General features: G+C 43.0%; 2 protein-coding genes across 5 annotated transcripts in view; one reads left to right on the plus strand and one right to left on the minus strand.

The window, feature by feature from the left end:
• pak5 (p21 protein (Cdc42/Rac)-activated kinase 5) overlaps nt 1-3,681 on the plus strand; it is a 66,350-nt gene extending 62,669 nt beyond the window's left edge. For all 4 annotated transcript variants that reach the window (XM_063901405.1, XM_063901401.1, XM_063901403.1 and 1 more), the window contains 3 exons: nt 443-568; nt 673-807; nt 1,785-3,681. In XM_063901405.1, the coding sequence (XP_063757475.1) occupies nt 443-568; nt 673-807; nt 1,785-1,940 (417 nt within the window). In that variant the 3' untranslated portion in view covers nt 1,941-3,681. The remainder of the gene's footprint in view (nt 1-442; nt 569-672; nt 808-1,784) is intronic.
• A 2,397-nt stretch (nt 3,682-6,078) lies between these two features.
• On the minus strand, nt 6,079-11,001 carry lamp5 (lysosomal associated membrane protein family member 5). The gene is made up of 6 exons (XM_063901609.1): nt 10,576-11,001; nt 9,950-10,128; nt 9,309-9,440; nt 8,796-8,892; nt 8,078-8,266; nt 6,079-7,143 (listed from the first exon to the last, which is right to left on the minus strand). The coding sequence occupies exons 1-6, from the start codon at nt 10,634-10,636 to the stop codon at nt 6,968-6,970; spliced, it is 834 nt and encodes a 277-aa protein (XP_063757679.1). The 5' UTR covers nt 10,637-11,001; the 3' UTR covers nt 6,079-6,967.
• Nucleotides 11,002-14,912: the final 3,911 nt, after the last annotated feature.

The raw sequence follows: 14,912 nt of genomic DNA on the forward strand, positions 1-14,912 counted from the left end.
CTACTCTCTTTGGGGTGCTAATAAACCCTGGAGATGCCCCTTTTAAACTGGGATCTTACTAACAACCCAGGTAGTCAAAACCAACGCTGTTACCCTCGTTCCTGCCACCGGTGATTTCACACACACTCACTGACCTTCTCTATGGGTTCCACTACTGCCACTTGTCAACAGCCAGTGCCAGAAACTCATCATCATAAATTACAACACGTGGCCCTGTAATTAAATCCTGCCTAATGCGTCCTAACGAGCTGATAAGACATGATTAATTGAAGGCTAATTAAGCACTAATACAGGAGATTAGTGTCTCATATGAAGGCTCTTCATCACAACGGGTCAATGCTCTTCCTGACATCCAACACAGAGGTTCTGAACTCTTGTAATCTACACAACTACAAGATGAAGAGGGGAACCTGAAGGCAGCACTGTTTGTTTGTGTTTGCAGATCAAGCTATCAGACTTCGGCTTTTGCGCCCAAGTTTCCAAAGAGGTGCCCAAGAGGAAGTCCCTGGTGGGCACGCCCTACTGGATGGCACCCGAGGTCATCTCTAGATTGCCTTACGGGACTGAAGTGAGGATTACACACACACACACAGATTAACATTGAGATGATTCTGTATGTGTTGCTATGCCACCTCCAGTACACAGAATGAATGATTTTGCATGTGTATCCAGGTGGACATCTGGTCTTTAGGCATCATGGTTATCGAGATGGTGGACGGAGAGCCCCCCTACTTTAACGAACCCCCTCTGCAGGCCATGAGGAGGATACGAGACAACCTGCCCCCTCGGCTAAAAGAGTCGCACAAGGTAAGAAAGACTTCAAAGCGAGTTTGTTGGACAGTACGCATAGGGACAGGACATTCTAAAGCAAAACATGCAAGACATAATGAATGGATTCCATCCAGTAATAAGTATCTGATTGCTCTTAATGACCAACATTCTTGTTGACATCACCATTTGAGACAGAGACACAAACTAATAAATAAAAACCGTAATACATTTGATAATGAATCTATCTTGGCTCTTTCTTCTTGGCTGTATATCTGGTCATTTCTGCTGCGGGATACACTACACTGAACCTTTCTGCAAGACATGTTTAGTGATTTGTGTCCAGACCTATTGTACAAGGTCATGCTACAAAATGACCTACTTTCTTATTGGAGACTTCTGTATTAAGTGTGTTTCGTATGTAGGAGACCTGGTACCCTTTCACTCTTTGTGTGTGAACAGCTCGTGTCTGTAAATCTTTGCCCCTCTGATTAGTGTGTGGGCTGGCAGGGTGTCTTTAAACCAGACAGTTTACAGCCATGCTTGCAGCTCTCTGAGGCTGTAATTAAAACAGGCAGTGCTTTGAACTAAAGGCTAATGTCAGCATGCTTACAACGACAATAAGAACACCCTGATGATTTTCAGGTAAACTTTAGGGCTAAATAACTCATTCACATTTTAGCAAACATTATAATATAGAAAGGTGCAATATACAAATCACGGGAGGTGTATATAAGTCAAAATATGTGTCAAAATACCTTTCTGAATGATGTAATCTGGTGCTGAAGAAAAGTGATGATCGTTCCAATATTGTAAATGATATTGAAATGGTAATACCAGTCAAAATAATAGCAGTTACATATTTAATTCAAACCAGTCAGCCTTGCAAAATTATATTTTTTATCATGTATACAAAATGTCTTAATCAAATGTTTTGGCTGCTTTAGTAATAAACCTCCCTTTACAATCAAAATCCAATTACAGGACTAGAATTACTCCGCCTATTGTGTCCTCAGGTGTCCTCAGTGCTGCGGTCCTTCCTGGACCTGATGCTGGTTCGGGAGCCTTCGCAGAGAGCCACAGCCCAGGAGCTCCTCCAGCACCCTTTCCTCAAGATGTCTGGACCCCCTTCCTGCATCGTGCCCCTCATGAGACACTATCGCCACCGCTGAACTGCTGCTGGCCCCAAAACCTGCCCTGTTCTACACTAAAAAACACACACATACACACACTACCAGGGTGGCATTGCCCTCACCCAGCCATCTACCCCCAGCGCTTGGTGGCGTGCCACTAACACTCACACCTGTTACCGTGAAGTAGATTAGCTAGAGGAATATCTGAAAAATTACATTTAAAAAAACAGACAATGGAGAAAAGAGGACATAAGTCGTCAACTATGTTGAACTTGAGTAGAAGAGTAACTCGCTGGACTTCCAGTAGAAGCGTGTGGGCTGGCTCGCCCTGCTGCAGTCTTCTCTCTTCCTACACTTTGAAGTCTGCAGCTCCATGTAGAGTTGTAGAAGCCATCAGCAAGAGCTTCACAGGGCTGTGTCGAGCTACTGACGTAGTGGAAGGTCCGGCGCTCTGCTCCAGACCAGAGCAGTGGAGGGCAGAACAATCATCTGTGCCAGAGAGGGCTCTGACTGGTAATGACTGTTGTACGGCTGCTGCTCAAACAGAGACGACCTCTCTCGTATCGCTCCTCATACACTAACAGTAAAAATGTATTTTAGAGAAACTTGTAAGTTTTTCTGTACAGTTTTGATAATTTGCAGTATTTTATCGTGTCGTAACCATTGTGATATGAGCAGTATTAAATAGAGTTTCTGCAGAGATCTTTCCTACTGTTTATAATCCCGTTTTTGCTTAAAGATATAAGAAATATCCCAAATAAACCCACCTTAACTGTTACTAAAAATACTAAATATATTTATTATCTTACATTTGTAGACAGAACTTCCATTAAATGTTGGAAAAAAGGGTAATGTCAGAATTTTGTATGACGTTTTAAAGTATTTATTTATTTATTATTGGAATTGAAGGTTTATTTTTTGGGTAGTGTGGCCTTTTTGTTTGTTTTGTTTCCTTATTGGGTTTTTGATTTACATTTCTAAAAGCGCATCACAGACAGTGCTGTCAGTTGTTATATCATCCAAGCAATACCCCAAATTTATTTATGAACCATGATGCCCTGTATTTATGATACTGTAATTACGCCATGCATTTAAATGTAGCACAGACGGAGTGGATTTGACTAAAAAAAGAAGATTTACTCCACACAGACCTGTTTTCTTTCATGGGAGGAGTCTCATCTCATCTTTTATAGGAGTCTCATCCTGTTTCTGTAAATGCTAAGAGGCGCCCATCCAAGACGCCCGCCTCCCGTGCAGATTTTCGGATGCTGATAAAAGGTCTCGTTTTCTACTCACATCCTCACTGTCATCATCTCACTCCTTATCCCACCTCAGTCAGACACCCTACTCGATATCACTGGAACTGTGCTGCCATTCTCATCTATGGTCAGGCCGGGAGAACAGTGTAATCCTCCTCCCCGCATCGTTTTTACCCATCATTCACTGTGATATGTAAATATGACTGTGTGTCTGTGTGTGTATGTGTCTGTCTGTCTGTGTGTGTGTGTGTGTGTGTGTGTGTGTGTGTGTGTGTGTGTGTGTGTGTGTGTGTGTGTGTGTGTGTGTGTGTGTGTGTGTGTATCTATGTATGTCAAAGAGCAAAAGAGGTAGAGCGTGTTTATCTCTGTACAACATCTGAAAGTGTGTGCGTGTGTGTGTGTGTGTGTGCTGCTGGCTAATCCTTGACAAAGTGTCAGGACTTGAATGAGTAACACTTATCTGTGGTGTTGGCTTGTACAGTGATATTGCATGTTTGTTATCAGTGGAGCTGGTTTCAATTAAAAAACGCCCATAAAAACATTGAGATGTGTTGCATGGATTTTTCCTTCATTACCCTCTACAGTCTCCTCTTTTTCTCTGTGTCTCATATCAAGCAGGGATTATTTTTTACACTGTCAGATTATCCAAGGGACTTCCTCTCAGTCATCAACTGTTTATTTTCTCTTTGTTGTTTGGGTCTTCCATATTCTCTTAATTCAACAGTTCTCATTTCCAACGATTTCACCCTAAATTCACCTCAGAATAGAAGGCAGGAAGACACGTCCATGGATCGGTGTTGCCATAATATATGAGGTTATTTCTCTTTCTTTCCTCTAAGCCATTTCCCTCTGAAACACTGTAATGGGATATTGATTTAACTTGGACAGAGAATGGAGGTTCTTTCTCCAAGAAAGATACCTCTGCTGACAGTCTCAGTAAATAAAGCACAAGTACCTGGGGCCAGTGGGACTGCAGGGCATCAAACTCATGACTATAGAGTCACTGAGTTACTATTAAGGTCAATATGATGATATACATCCACATATTCTCAAAAGACCACACTCAACTGCTCCCAACACAGAACCGGCATTGCCTTATTGGTATAGGAGACTCAAGACTATGAATTGATATCTAAATAGGTTTATTAGTGATCTTGCAGAAGCTTACAATTGGCATTGTGTTGTTTTTAAAGCATTTTAAAGCAGACATTTTGACACCTACCAAAGTAAAAGCACACTTTATTAATGAATAGCTTCCTTGAAGTCCAAAGCTGCCATTTATTACATTAAAGTCATTTATTTTAACAACCCTGGAAAACATCAACTTGCCGACCATTTACCCGGTCACGGACTGATGCTGGAGAAAACCGTTCATGTTGCTGAGTTTTTAGAAGAAATGAAAAAGAAAAATGCAACCATTTTGTCCGGGCGAGAAGATGTAAATGACGCTCAACAACAGGTACGTTTTCAAAATGAGATATAAATCGGGCAGTAACACTGTATTTCTTTTTTGTAGCTTTGGCTAACTGATTGGTTTCTTTTTTGTCATCTCCTAGTGTAGCTTCCCTCTCGGTGCTTCCTTGCCTTGCCCTTCAGAAATGGGGCGAAGCCTGCGAGCTAGTTCAGGCAGTCAACTCGAGCACCAATGATACATTCGCAAATAACGCCCTCGTCACTCTCGCAACCAACCAAATTTAGTCTCTTAATCTGGCGCTCTATTTAAGATGTTGGATCTACCTACCTCTCCCTCACTAATGCTGCTGCCGCTACTGCTGTTTCACGCTGCTGCTGCGTTCACGTTGGCGATGCTCGCCTGCCCCCCAGCTTCCTCCCCAGCTTCCTTCCCAGCTTCCTCCCCAGCCTCCTCCCCAACCTCCTTCCCAGCTTCCTCCCCAGCTTCCTCCCCAGCCTCCTCCCCAACCTCCTCCCCAGCTTCCTACCCAGCTTCCTACCCAGCTTCCTCCCCAGCTTCCTCCCCAGCTTCCTCCCCAGCCTCCTCCCCAACCTCCTTCCCAGCTTCCTCCCCAGCTTCCTCCCCAGCTTCCTTCCCAGCTTCCTCCCCAGCTTCCTACCCAGATTCCTTCCCAGCTTCCTCCCCAGCTTCCTCCCCAGCCTCCTCCCCAACCTCCTTCCGAGCTTCCTCCCCAGCTTCCTACCCAGCTTCCTACCCAGCTTCCTCCACAGCTTCCTCCCCAGCCTCCTCCCCAGCTTCCTCCCCAGCTTCCTCCCCAGCTCCCTACCCAGCTTCCTACCCAGCTTCCTCCACAGCTTCCTCCCCAGCTTCCTACCCAGCTTCCTACCCAGTAATAAACATATTAATGAAACATGTGAGTTGTCTGACTGAATAAGCCTAGTGACAACCTGACTGGTGTTTCAGGGAGTTTATGTCCGACTTCTTTTCTTACATTTGTATGACATGCCTTCCCACAATGTTTTCATGACACTTTATGACATACTAGCCTTTGACTTTTTTCATGACGCACTATACACTGATTCTTGTAATTGATTGATTTCTTAACGAAAAGACAATTTCTGCTAGATCGTTTCTGTGAGTGAGAAACTAAATAAGGTCTTTGACTTTACTGACTCGACTCAGGATGCTGTATGACATCTATACTTCTAAAACAAATAGGTGTAGCTGACAAAAATGCTCTACTTATTTTCAATTCCACTTAATCATATTGCATTCCCTACAAATGTCCAGAATCAGACGGCAAAATCGATGCCTCATCTCTGCAGCATTTTATTTGACGGGAGTATCCATCAGCTTTTTCAAGCAGCTGCGTTCTATTAAACTCGGTTGTCTTGTTATATTGTTTTCTAACAAGGAAATAAATGGCATTACACTTGAAAGATTGAAGAGTGTGCTAATGTAATTGATAATAGCAATAACTTCTCATGTCTGTAGAGATGATTCCAGCAATTTATTTCCATGAACAGAAGAATACTGCACAAGATTGCATCAGCAGAGGTTTATGCATAGACTTTGATTCTGAAAAATATTATACACATATTACCTTTTTTAAATAACCTCTCATACACACCCTCGTATAGCATTCTGAAAAATTCTCTAATATTTTGTACAGAATTTTTTCAGATGTGTTTCTCCCCTTTTTTTTTGATATGTTCCATACATTTGTGTTGAGAAGTCAAAGCAAACACATTGCAACTCTGAATGCCACTGCACTGTACACACTACAAGAACTTTGAAACACTATGGCTGCATTCAAAAATAACTCAAAGGAATTCTGGAAGAAACACTAGCAAATACAGAACCACTAATAGGTAATGAATTATGTAGCAGCGGTTCCAGAGAGAGAACGAGAGGAAAAGACAACAAATAGCTGGCAAATGACAGCTGAAGCTCTGGCAATTTCTGACATTTCTTTTACGGATAAATCGAATAAAAATATGATGTGATAAACTATCCCAGACAAACAACCACAGACCTGAACAGAAGTAAATGATATTTTCCGCATACATTCAGAAAATAATGTATGATTTACTTTCATTAAATCCTAATTACATAAATACATACAATGATATTATGGCCTTAAAATTCAATTCTGCCGGGTAAATTAGGTTTTGGTGGGTTTACCCTGCAACTATATCCATGCTAGGCCCCAAGCTGTCCCATTAACTTGTGTTCTAGCTGTTCAAAAGCTCAAGTAGGCCTTCAGTACAGGCTACACACACTTCTCAGTCAGGGTTTCAGTCCATCGCGTACTACTTTCCTCTGCGGTGTTAGGCCGGGGACTTCAAAGAGACAAGTCTTTCATCATTAGCTTTGGATAGAGCTGCTGCTGGCTACATGTTCTTGTACATGGAGCGATCTCTGGGCAGCTGGGGCTGGACGGCTGTCAGCTTCAGATGGAAATGGTAGACGGTGACTGTGATGATGATTATAAGGGCCAAAATGAAACCCAGAATGATCGGGAGGGTCTCTTCCAGGCGCTCCCGCTGGTCAGTGATGCACTTGTAGGCTGCATAAAGGGGAATAAGGAACACAGTTAGCATGCTGATGGGATAAAACAATAGTGATAAGGGTTAGGGTTAGGGTTAGGGGCGGAGCATAATAGAAACTCATTTCATTCAAACTCGTTAAAAAGAACAACAAGGGATACAAGTCAATGGCCAAAGCATCTAGGTTGAAAGAGGTTTGAATACATAATGTGCATAGTTGTTTGTACTTGAGGTGTCAGTGAGTAGCTGGTCTGGACGCATGTGTGTGTGCACTGACACAACTCTATTCACACAGATGCTTCTTCTCTCTTTTCTCCTATTTTGATTTTGAGCTTAGTTTAAGGGCATGTTGGCATGCACACATCTGTAGATGTCTGAAAAGGGGACAACTAAACACAGCTGGCTGTACAGTGTGCGTACATGGTTTAAAGTTGAATGTGTTTCTCCCTGCGGACAGCAGTAATGCACACAAGGAGGGAGTCAGTGAAGCAAAACACAGCCTAGTTTACAGTAGCTCAGAGCAAATGATTCTTTCAAGGTGATTGGCTTCAGAGGACAGCAAGGTACATTGAGTAGTCTATAAAAGCTGCACTGAGGTAAAGGATATGACTGCACTCATAAAGTCCTGATCCTGTCTCCCACCCCATCTCTCCTTCTCTCCGCGTCCTTTGTCTCCCTTGCATTTCCACCTTTTTTTTGTTACCCTGTCTCTGAAGCCATGTGCTCCTCAAACTCCAGCAATAACCCTCAGAAAGAGAGAGAGAAAGAGAGAGAGTGAGAGAGGGAGAGAGAGAGAGAGAGAGAGAGAGAGAGAGAGAGAGAGAGAGAGAGAGAGAGAGAGAGAGAGAGGTGTCTTTGTGTGTGTTTCTTATCATCGCAGTGGCAGTGTGTGCAAACAGTTGACTCTTTGGGGCAGCGTTTCTCATAAAGATGCAGTGGTGTAGGTTTTCTTACGTTCGCTGAACATGAAGTCAGAGGCGATGTCGAAGGGTTGGATTTGGACATCATACATGGAGACGGTGATGCCCTTCTGGTGGTCGCTTGAGATGAGGGTGAGAGTCTGCTGAGCTGAACACACATATGACTGCCCGGCAGGGGTCACCAGGGCCGACAGGTGGTGGGTGCTGGCTGTGTGCTTTCCCGCTGGAGAGAAAAGATGGGTCAAGAACTAATATGAATGAAGAACTAAGGCACTGTAATGTCACTAAATGTGTGTGTTTGTGTCTGTTAATGCACCTTTGGGTGTGTGAAAGGTGTGTAGGCAGGGGCCTATGTGAAAATAATATTCTATAATTTGAGATGATTTTAAAAATATAATTTGGTAGGATTCATTATGACCCCCCCAAATAATAATAATAATAATAATAATAATAATAATAATAATAATAATAATAATAATAATAATAATGTAATACTAAGAATTAAATAATAGGAATTAGTCAAATGTGATTAATCTTAAAGGCATACTGTAACATCGTGCCCAAACTTCAATCTGTAAAAAATCCAGTGAAGAGTTTGATTTACGTGGGCGAAAATAGTAAATCCATGCATGAGTCCTTCTCCAATCCCTAATGAATGCAAATGTGACGTGAATGAAAGCATTTTGCAATCAAAGCAGGCGGGTGGAAATGTGCTGAGTAGCTACTGTAGACGGGCTTGGCGGGGGACTCACGGTTGTACGCGTTGATGAAATGCGATGTCTCGGAGGTGTCATAGACGAACTGGACCTTGCTTATTTTCCACACCTCAATGCCCTTCTCGCGGAGCTCCTTTAACACACACACACACACACACACACACACACACACACACACACACACACACACACACACACACACACACACACACACACACACACACACACACACACACACACACACACACACACACACACACGTCAAACTATGCTTTACCCCTGCATGAAGAGCCATCGTTGGCCTTCACTCAAAAAGTCCATCATGACTATTCTTTTTAATTTGTTTCCTTTGACTTCATCCAGGAAACAGACTACAACGAACACGATTCCTGTATCATAATTAATTTCCCAACAAAATTCCAAGTGACCTCACATGTCTAAAAACGTATATTTAGAGTGGGTTGGCGTTTTGCTATATTCCCAAGAGATGCTTTAATGTTTTCTAAATTGCATATGACCGTGTTTGCATTATGTCGTTGACTCGCCCACCTTAGAGAAGTAGATGCGGAGGGTGTAGGCGTTGTTCTTCCAGGTTATGTGGATCTCTGACTCCGTGCTCCCACATTTCCCCTCAATTTCTGCACCTCGGGGCAGAGTGAACGCCGCCTGCTCCGTGATCAGCTGCAAAACACACAAAAAGCACGTGCAAAGAGTTAACAGATGGGGACACATTACAGATGAATATCGCTGGTTATACTCGTTCCATTTTTACGCACGAATGAACAGTGTAACCAAATCAAGATCATTTGATTTATATATATTTTCGATATCAAACTTATGATTGTATATATATTTATATACACTCATAAGTTTGATATCGAAACAAATATATATGTTCTTGATGATTTGACGAGGTCAGCACTTTACGCACAGCTACACACTACAAAAGCAGTTTCCCATTACAATTCTAACGTAAGCGCAAAAAACCCCGCAATTGAAATAAACGGTAAAATATTTTGAATGTAAATTAAGGTTTTGCGCTGTAACTACGTTTACGCACAACCAGCAAACATTGCCATGTTTTCAGCACAAATCAACATTTTACGCATGCTCTAAACAGCCTTCGCGTTTATTATTTTGACCAAATCATCCACATCCACATGTATTAATATTCACGGGGGATTCCTTACGTCTATCCCATTGAGCGCAAGCACGTCATATGGCACGAGGAATCTCACGGCGAACTCCACCATCAGGCATGTCGTGCCATTCTCCCGGACGGCGAAGATGGCTTTGTCCGGGTTGTTGGAGAGACCGGAGAGGTTCTCCCCTTCCTGCTCCGCCAGCACCACGGACAGCGTCAGCACACCTGGCAACAGAACCGGACAGAATATTAAGTCGCAGGTGGGGTTCATCTATGTCTGCGGTTATCAGAGGGGGCGCACACACATCCCAAAACATGCAGCATCAGCATATACAGCGGCATAATGGGCTTCTTTTAGTTTCAGCTCACATCTTTAGATCACCACTGTTTCATCAAGGCAAAGGCAGGTAAAAATCCTGGAGAGTGAAATCTGCAGTATCAGGGGAGCAACAGCACGCCACTGGCTGCAGTCTCAACAACGTCAGAAAGTGCTGGACATGTTGAACGAATTTTATATTAATTTATGGAGGAAATAACATGTGAAATTTGCCACACACATCGACTCCGTCATACCTAAACTCGCGCAGAATGTGCATACGTATGCACGTACACACACACTCACTGCAGTGAAGAGTCACGACAGCTGCACACACACTAAACACACTCTCTTACCGAATACAGCGAGCAGCAGAAGCCGGGCGCTCTCCGTGGTGCTGAAACTCAGTCGTCCCATCACTATCAGCTTTCCCAGCGCTGAAAAAAAGGGCTAAATGACTGGGCAGCCCGTGCTGAACCCACGACAAGAAGAGAAAGAAAGACAGAGAGGGGAGGCGGGAGAGGAAGGAAGGAAAAGAGAGAGAGAGAGAGGGGGGATGCCTCCACTCAGCACCCAGTAGTCACGCTCAGATCATCCTGAATGCAGCAAAAATTGTCTCCAGGTTGGACGTGAGATCCGGTTTGCTCTGCAGGAGCAGCCGGCTCTGAGGAGTTCTGGCCGGCCAAACCGAGGGCCTTCTCCAAGGTTGAAGGGGTTTAACCCAGTCACAGCTGCAGGCCCCTTCTACACATCATTAACATCAGGATTAATGATAGTTCATGAGGAAAAAGTTGGACACCTGAATTACTCTCTTGTAAAGAAGGATGCAGTCTGGCTTATCCCCGCAATGCTGTACTGTCCATCTCTGTGGCAGCAGCTGTAGGTTGGGCTGAAATGATGTATGTCTAGAGGGTAACGCCGACAACACCCCCTCCCTCCCTGCCTCTTACAAACTCCAGTTCTGCAAGGTTGCAGCTGAGTTAGTGAGAATGACTGCTGCACAAATCCTTTAATCTAATATGGACAATTTAAGTATTCGACAGAGCCAGATTTTATACCATTTTACAAATACACTTGGATCGTTGGTTGATGAGTGTCGATATTAATTTAAAATTCTCAGCAGGTATAAAAGTTAAACTGCCACTGAAACCACTTATTTGTTGTCTTGCTGTACCAAGGTTGATTTGACAATTACTTCTCTCTCTCAAATACAATCAGGACACAATTCATTTCACATAGGGAGATTTTATTTAATTAGCCACCAATAATACATATATAATAAAAACATTAAACATGGCATAACATCTTTCATACTTCAAGACTAATATGACAAAAGAAACATATGAAATATTGTAGCACTAACCAAAGTAAATGCTGTATTTACACATTTATAATGTATCACTCTTCGACCTTTGAGGGAAGCCCCGCCCACTCTGTAAGGGCTGAACAGTGGAGCATACACACTGAAACTGAAGTTTTGCATTGCGTTTCACTCTGTGGCTGCAATATCCACCTGGTAGGAGCTGGCATCTATGCAGGTTCACGCAAAGTGTTTTAAGTTGCGTTTTTGTTAATTAGTCGTTAAAAACGTCCGGATTTCAAGTTTGTAGAAACGTTTGCAGGGCGAACAGGCAGTCTGGGTTTTTCTGTACAGTTATGAGAACATTAGACATACGCTGTAGGATTCTATGATCACTTGCAGGCAAGGCATTTGAGTTTCCAGGGTCACTGAGGAAAAATGGCTGCTACAGATCATCTCTGCGATGTAACTAGGTCTAAAAGTAACGTGAGAATCTTGGCATTAGTGACAAAAGGACATTTTTACACACAGTGCACATTTTTTTTATTTCAAAATGCCAAACTCGCACTTGACCGAGCTGATGCTGTCAATGCTGGGTTTACTGTCCACCTGGGGGTGTCTTCTGCACTGAGGAAAAGTTTCTGATCGCGGAATACGCCCTGAAGCCAACATGGGACTCACCTCCAACTCTTTGGCGTTCTTTTTAATCTCCGGGGAAGTGAGCCGTCGCAAGAGTTTGTTGCTCAGCACCGAGAAGGTCGTGTTTGAAGTAGTGGAAGTTGGTGCGGTAAACGGAGGAGGGTCAGCCCTGCAGGGAGACGCCTCGCGCCTCCTCACGGTTCTGGATTTACGCACGGGCACTAGAGTTCGGTCCGGAGGTGTGGGTCTGAGGATGCTGGTTGGCAGACTAAACCTTTTCTCATAGTAGCTTTCGTGAAATCTGCGCACAACGAAATCTAATGTTTTAGATTTTTCTGTCACTGAATCAGTCTCACTTTTGTTTGAAAGAATGGGAGACATTAGGATGCCCAGGGCGGATGGCGCACTGGGTCTTTGGATGTTTCCGCTGGGAAAATATGAAGTTTGAGCCTCACAGCTCTGTTTAGGTATGGGGAGTAGGTCATCCCCGGATTGAGGGTGCTTAAAGTTGGTGTGGTGGTCTGAAGTCCGTGGAGGGGGCTTAGGTGTTAGGATTTCGGAGAAGACCAGCTGTGGAGGCGAGGAGGAACCGTCTTGCTCTCTTTCAAACTCCTCTATGGAGTCCATCGACGGCAACCGATTCTGCTTTACCCGAGGCCTTGTTGGCCAACTGCAATTTTGAACCAATAGACAATCAGCATGATCACATGTTTGGAAGTCCTCAAGTTTATTCACTAAATGTCCAACTCTCCTTCCAAATGTGTCATTAACATCAACACTTCCTAAACTAAGTTGCGGCTGAGCATTTCCCTGAGCTTCCCGGTTTTTCTTGAGACTATTTGTGAGGGCTAAAACGCACTCTGTGTGACCTAGAAACTTCGCCACTTCAACTGCAGAGTTGCCAACTTTATTCTGCCTGTCTATCTGAAGACCCAGTCTTTTGAACGATCTTACCAGAAACTCTACCACATGGGAGTTCCCTGCAACTGACGCGTACATTAGCGCAGTGTTCCCCCACACGTCCACAATCTCTGGGTCTGCATTGTGTCGGACCAGGATCTTCACAGCATCCAGGGAGCCTTGCTCACAGCCGTAACTGAGCGCGGTGCGCCCAGTTCCGTCCTGACAGTTCACACTGGCGCCTTTCTGCAGCAGAAGCTCTACAAACTTACACCGAGTGTGGCCGTCAGGCAGCAGTATGGAGGAGATAAGGGGGGTCTGTGAGTCCTCTGTTTTCGAGTCCACAATTTCCCCATCCAGCGCGTCCAGAACGAACCTGGCCAGGTGGACTTTATCCTTGGACATCGCGTCCAGGAGGATCTTAGTGCCTGTTTGTCCATTGGACTTCCCTTGAGCCTTAAGCATGATTCTAAAATGGGCTGATCAAATCAAATTCAGCTATATAGAATATATGGAGCAGGTTTTGAAACCTCTCCTAAAAACGAGACGAGTGCTGACAAAAACAACTCATCACCTCTGTTATATAGTGAAGAGGGCAGCCACGGAGTTGCCAGGCAACGCAAACATAAAGCCCGCTCTTTGTTCGTCTTTCAAATGGAAATAATTTGCTTATAATGACAATCAACAGCCTCACGAGTGGATCTGCGATGGTGAATGATCCTGCACTTGTTGAATGTGATTAGGCAGCAGTATTCATTGTCTCGAAAATAAGTGCGCGGCCGTTGCACGCTAATACAGTATGACACCACTCCAACATGTTCCATTCAAAACGATGAGATTTCTGAAGGGAACAGAATAAGAGCTTGAAAATCCCGATTGTTTGGAACTGAATAACGTTTTAATGATGGGTCAAACATATGAAATATCAATAGTGTTAAGCACTTAAAATGTTCAAAACCCCAACATTTAAACAGGAGGATTATATTTTCACAACACAAATACACTTGGATGAAACAAAAGAGCCCCTTCGTCATGTCCCGTTTTACACCTGGATTTATTGGTACACATACTATAAAACAGTATTAAAGGAGCTGGATAACAACAGTATTTTCATTGCTTTAAGTTCAACAATACAATATAAATACAAAAACACGCACAGAATGGTTTGTTGACAAGCTACAGTTCAAATAGAAAACAAAGAGGAGATACAGTAGAAACTGAGGAAATCAAATCGGTGACTTGCTCTGCAAAAATAATCCGCTTTTTGACAAACTAGAGAGCAAAAGGTTACATGTAGTCACACAACAAAAACATTCCACTAGTGCAAAAAAGCCTCTAACAAACATATTATTCTTAAACTACACATTATATCTAATATATATAATATATATATTTATATATATATATATATATATATATATATATATATATATATATATATATATATATATTCATTTATTTATATATATCTTCATATAAATAACCCCTTAATTTGGCATTTTATCATTCACAAAATAACTTTACCATCCTAGCAGACACTGAGTGGCACATTTGAAAGCGATGGAATAAAATTTAAAAGCACTTTACTCGTTTATCTCTGCACTAGATATGTGGTGTGAGCTTTATACGGTGTTGTGTGGTGCAGTAAGGGCAGACTGGGAGACGGATACAAAAAAGAAAACCCAGAGGTTGATAAATGTCTTTCCCCAACATCCCACAGACCCACTCTATCCCAAGCCCTTGTATGACAGAACACAATTGGTCAAAAAGTAAATTAAACTACATACATTCCAGTATATACAATAAAATCCCATCTACCCTATATGTGTGTTACAGCAGAATATCACAGAAAAA

The sequence above is a fragment of the Eleginops maclovinus genome, chromosome 15 (assembly GCF_036324505.1).
Source record: "Eleginops maclovinus isolate JMC-PN-2008 ecotype Puerto Natales chromosome 15, JC_Emac_rtc_rv5, whole genome shotgun sequence".
NCBI lineage: Eukaryota > Metazoa > Chordata > Actinopteri > Perciformes > Eleginopidae > Eleginops > Eleginops maclovinus.

Excerpts from the sequence above, each read along its gene's own strand:
- lamp5 (XM_063901609.1), bottom strand. The coding sequence starts at position 10,636 with ATGGGACGACTGAGTTTCAGCACCACGGAGAGCGCCCGGCTTCTGCTG. Across the intron at positions 9,441-9,949 it reads TTGCGCTCAATGGGATAGAC|CTGATCACGGAGCAGGCGGC; the intron begins GTAAGGAATCCC and ends TGTGTTTTGCAG. Across the intron at positions 7,144-8,077 it reads TGACTTCATGTTCAGCGAAC|CCTACAAGTGCATCACTGAC; the intron begins GTAAGAAAACCT and ends CCCTTTATGCAG.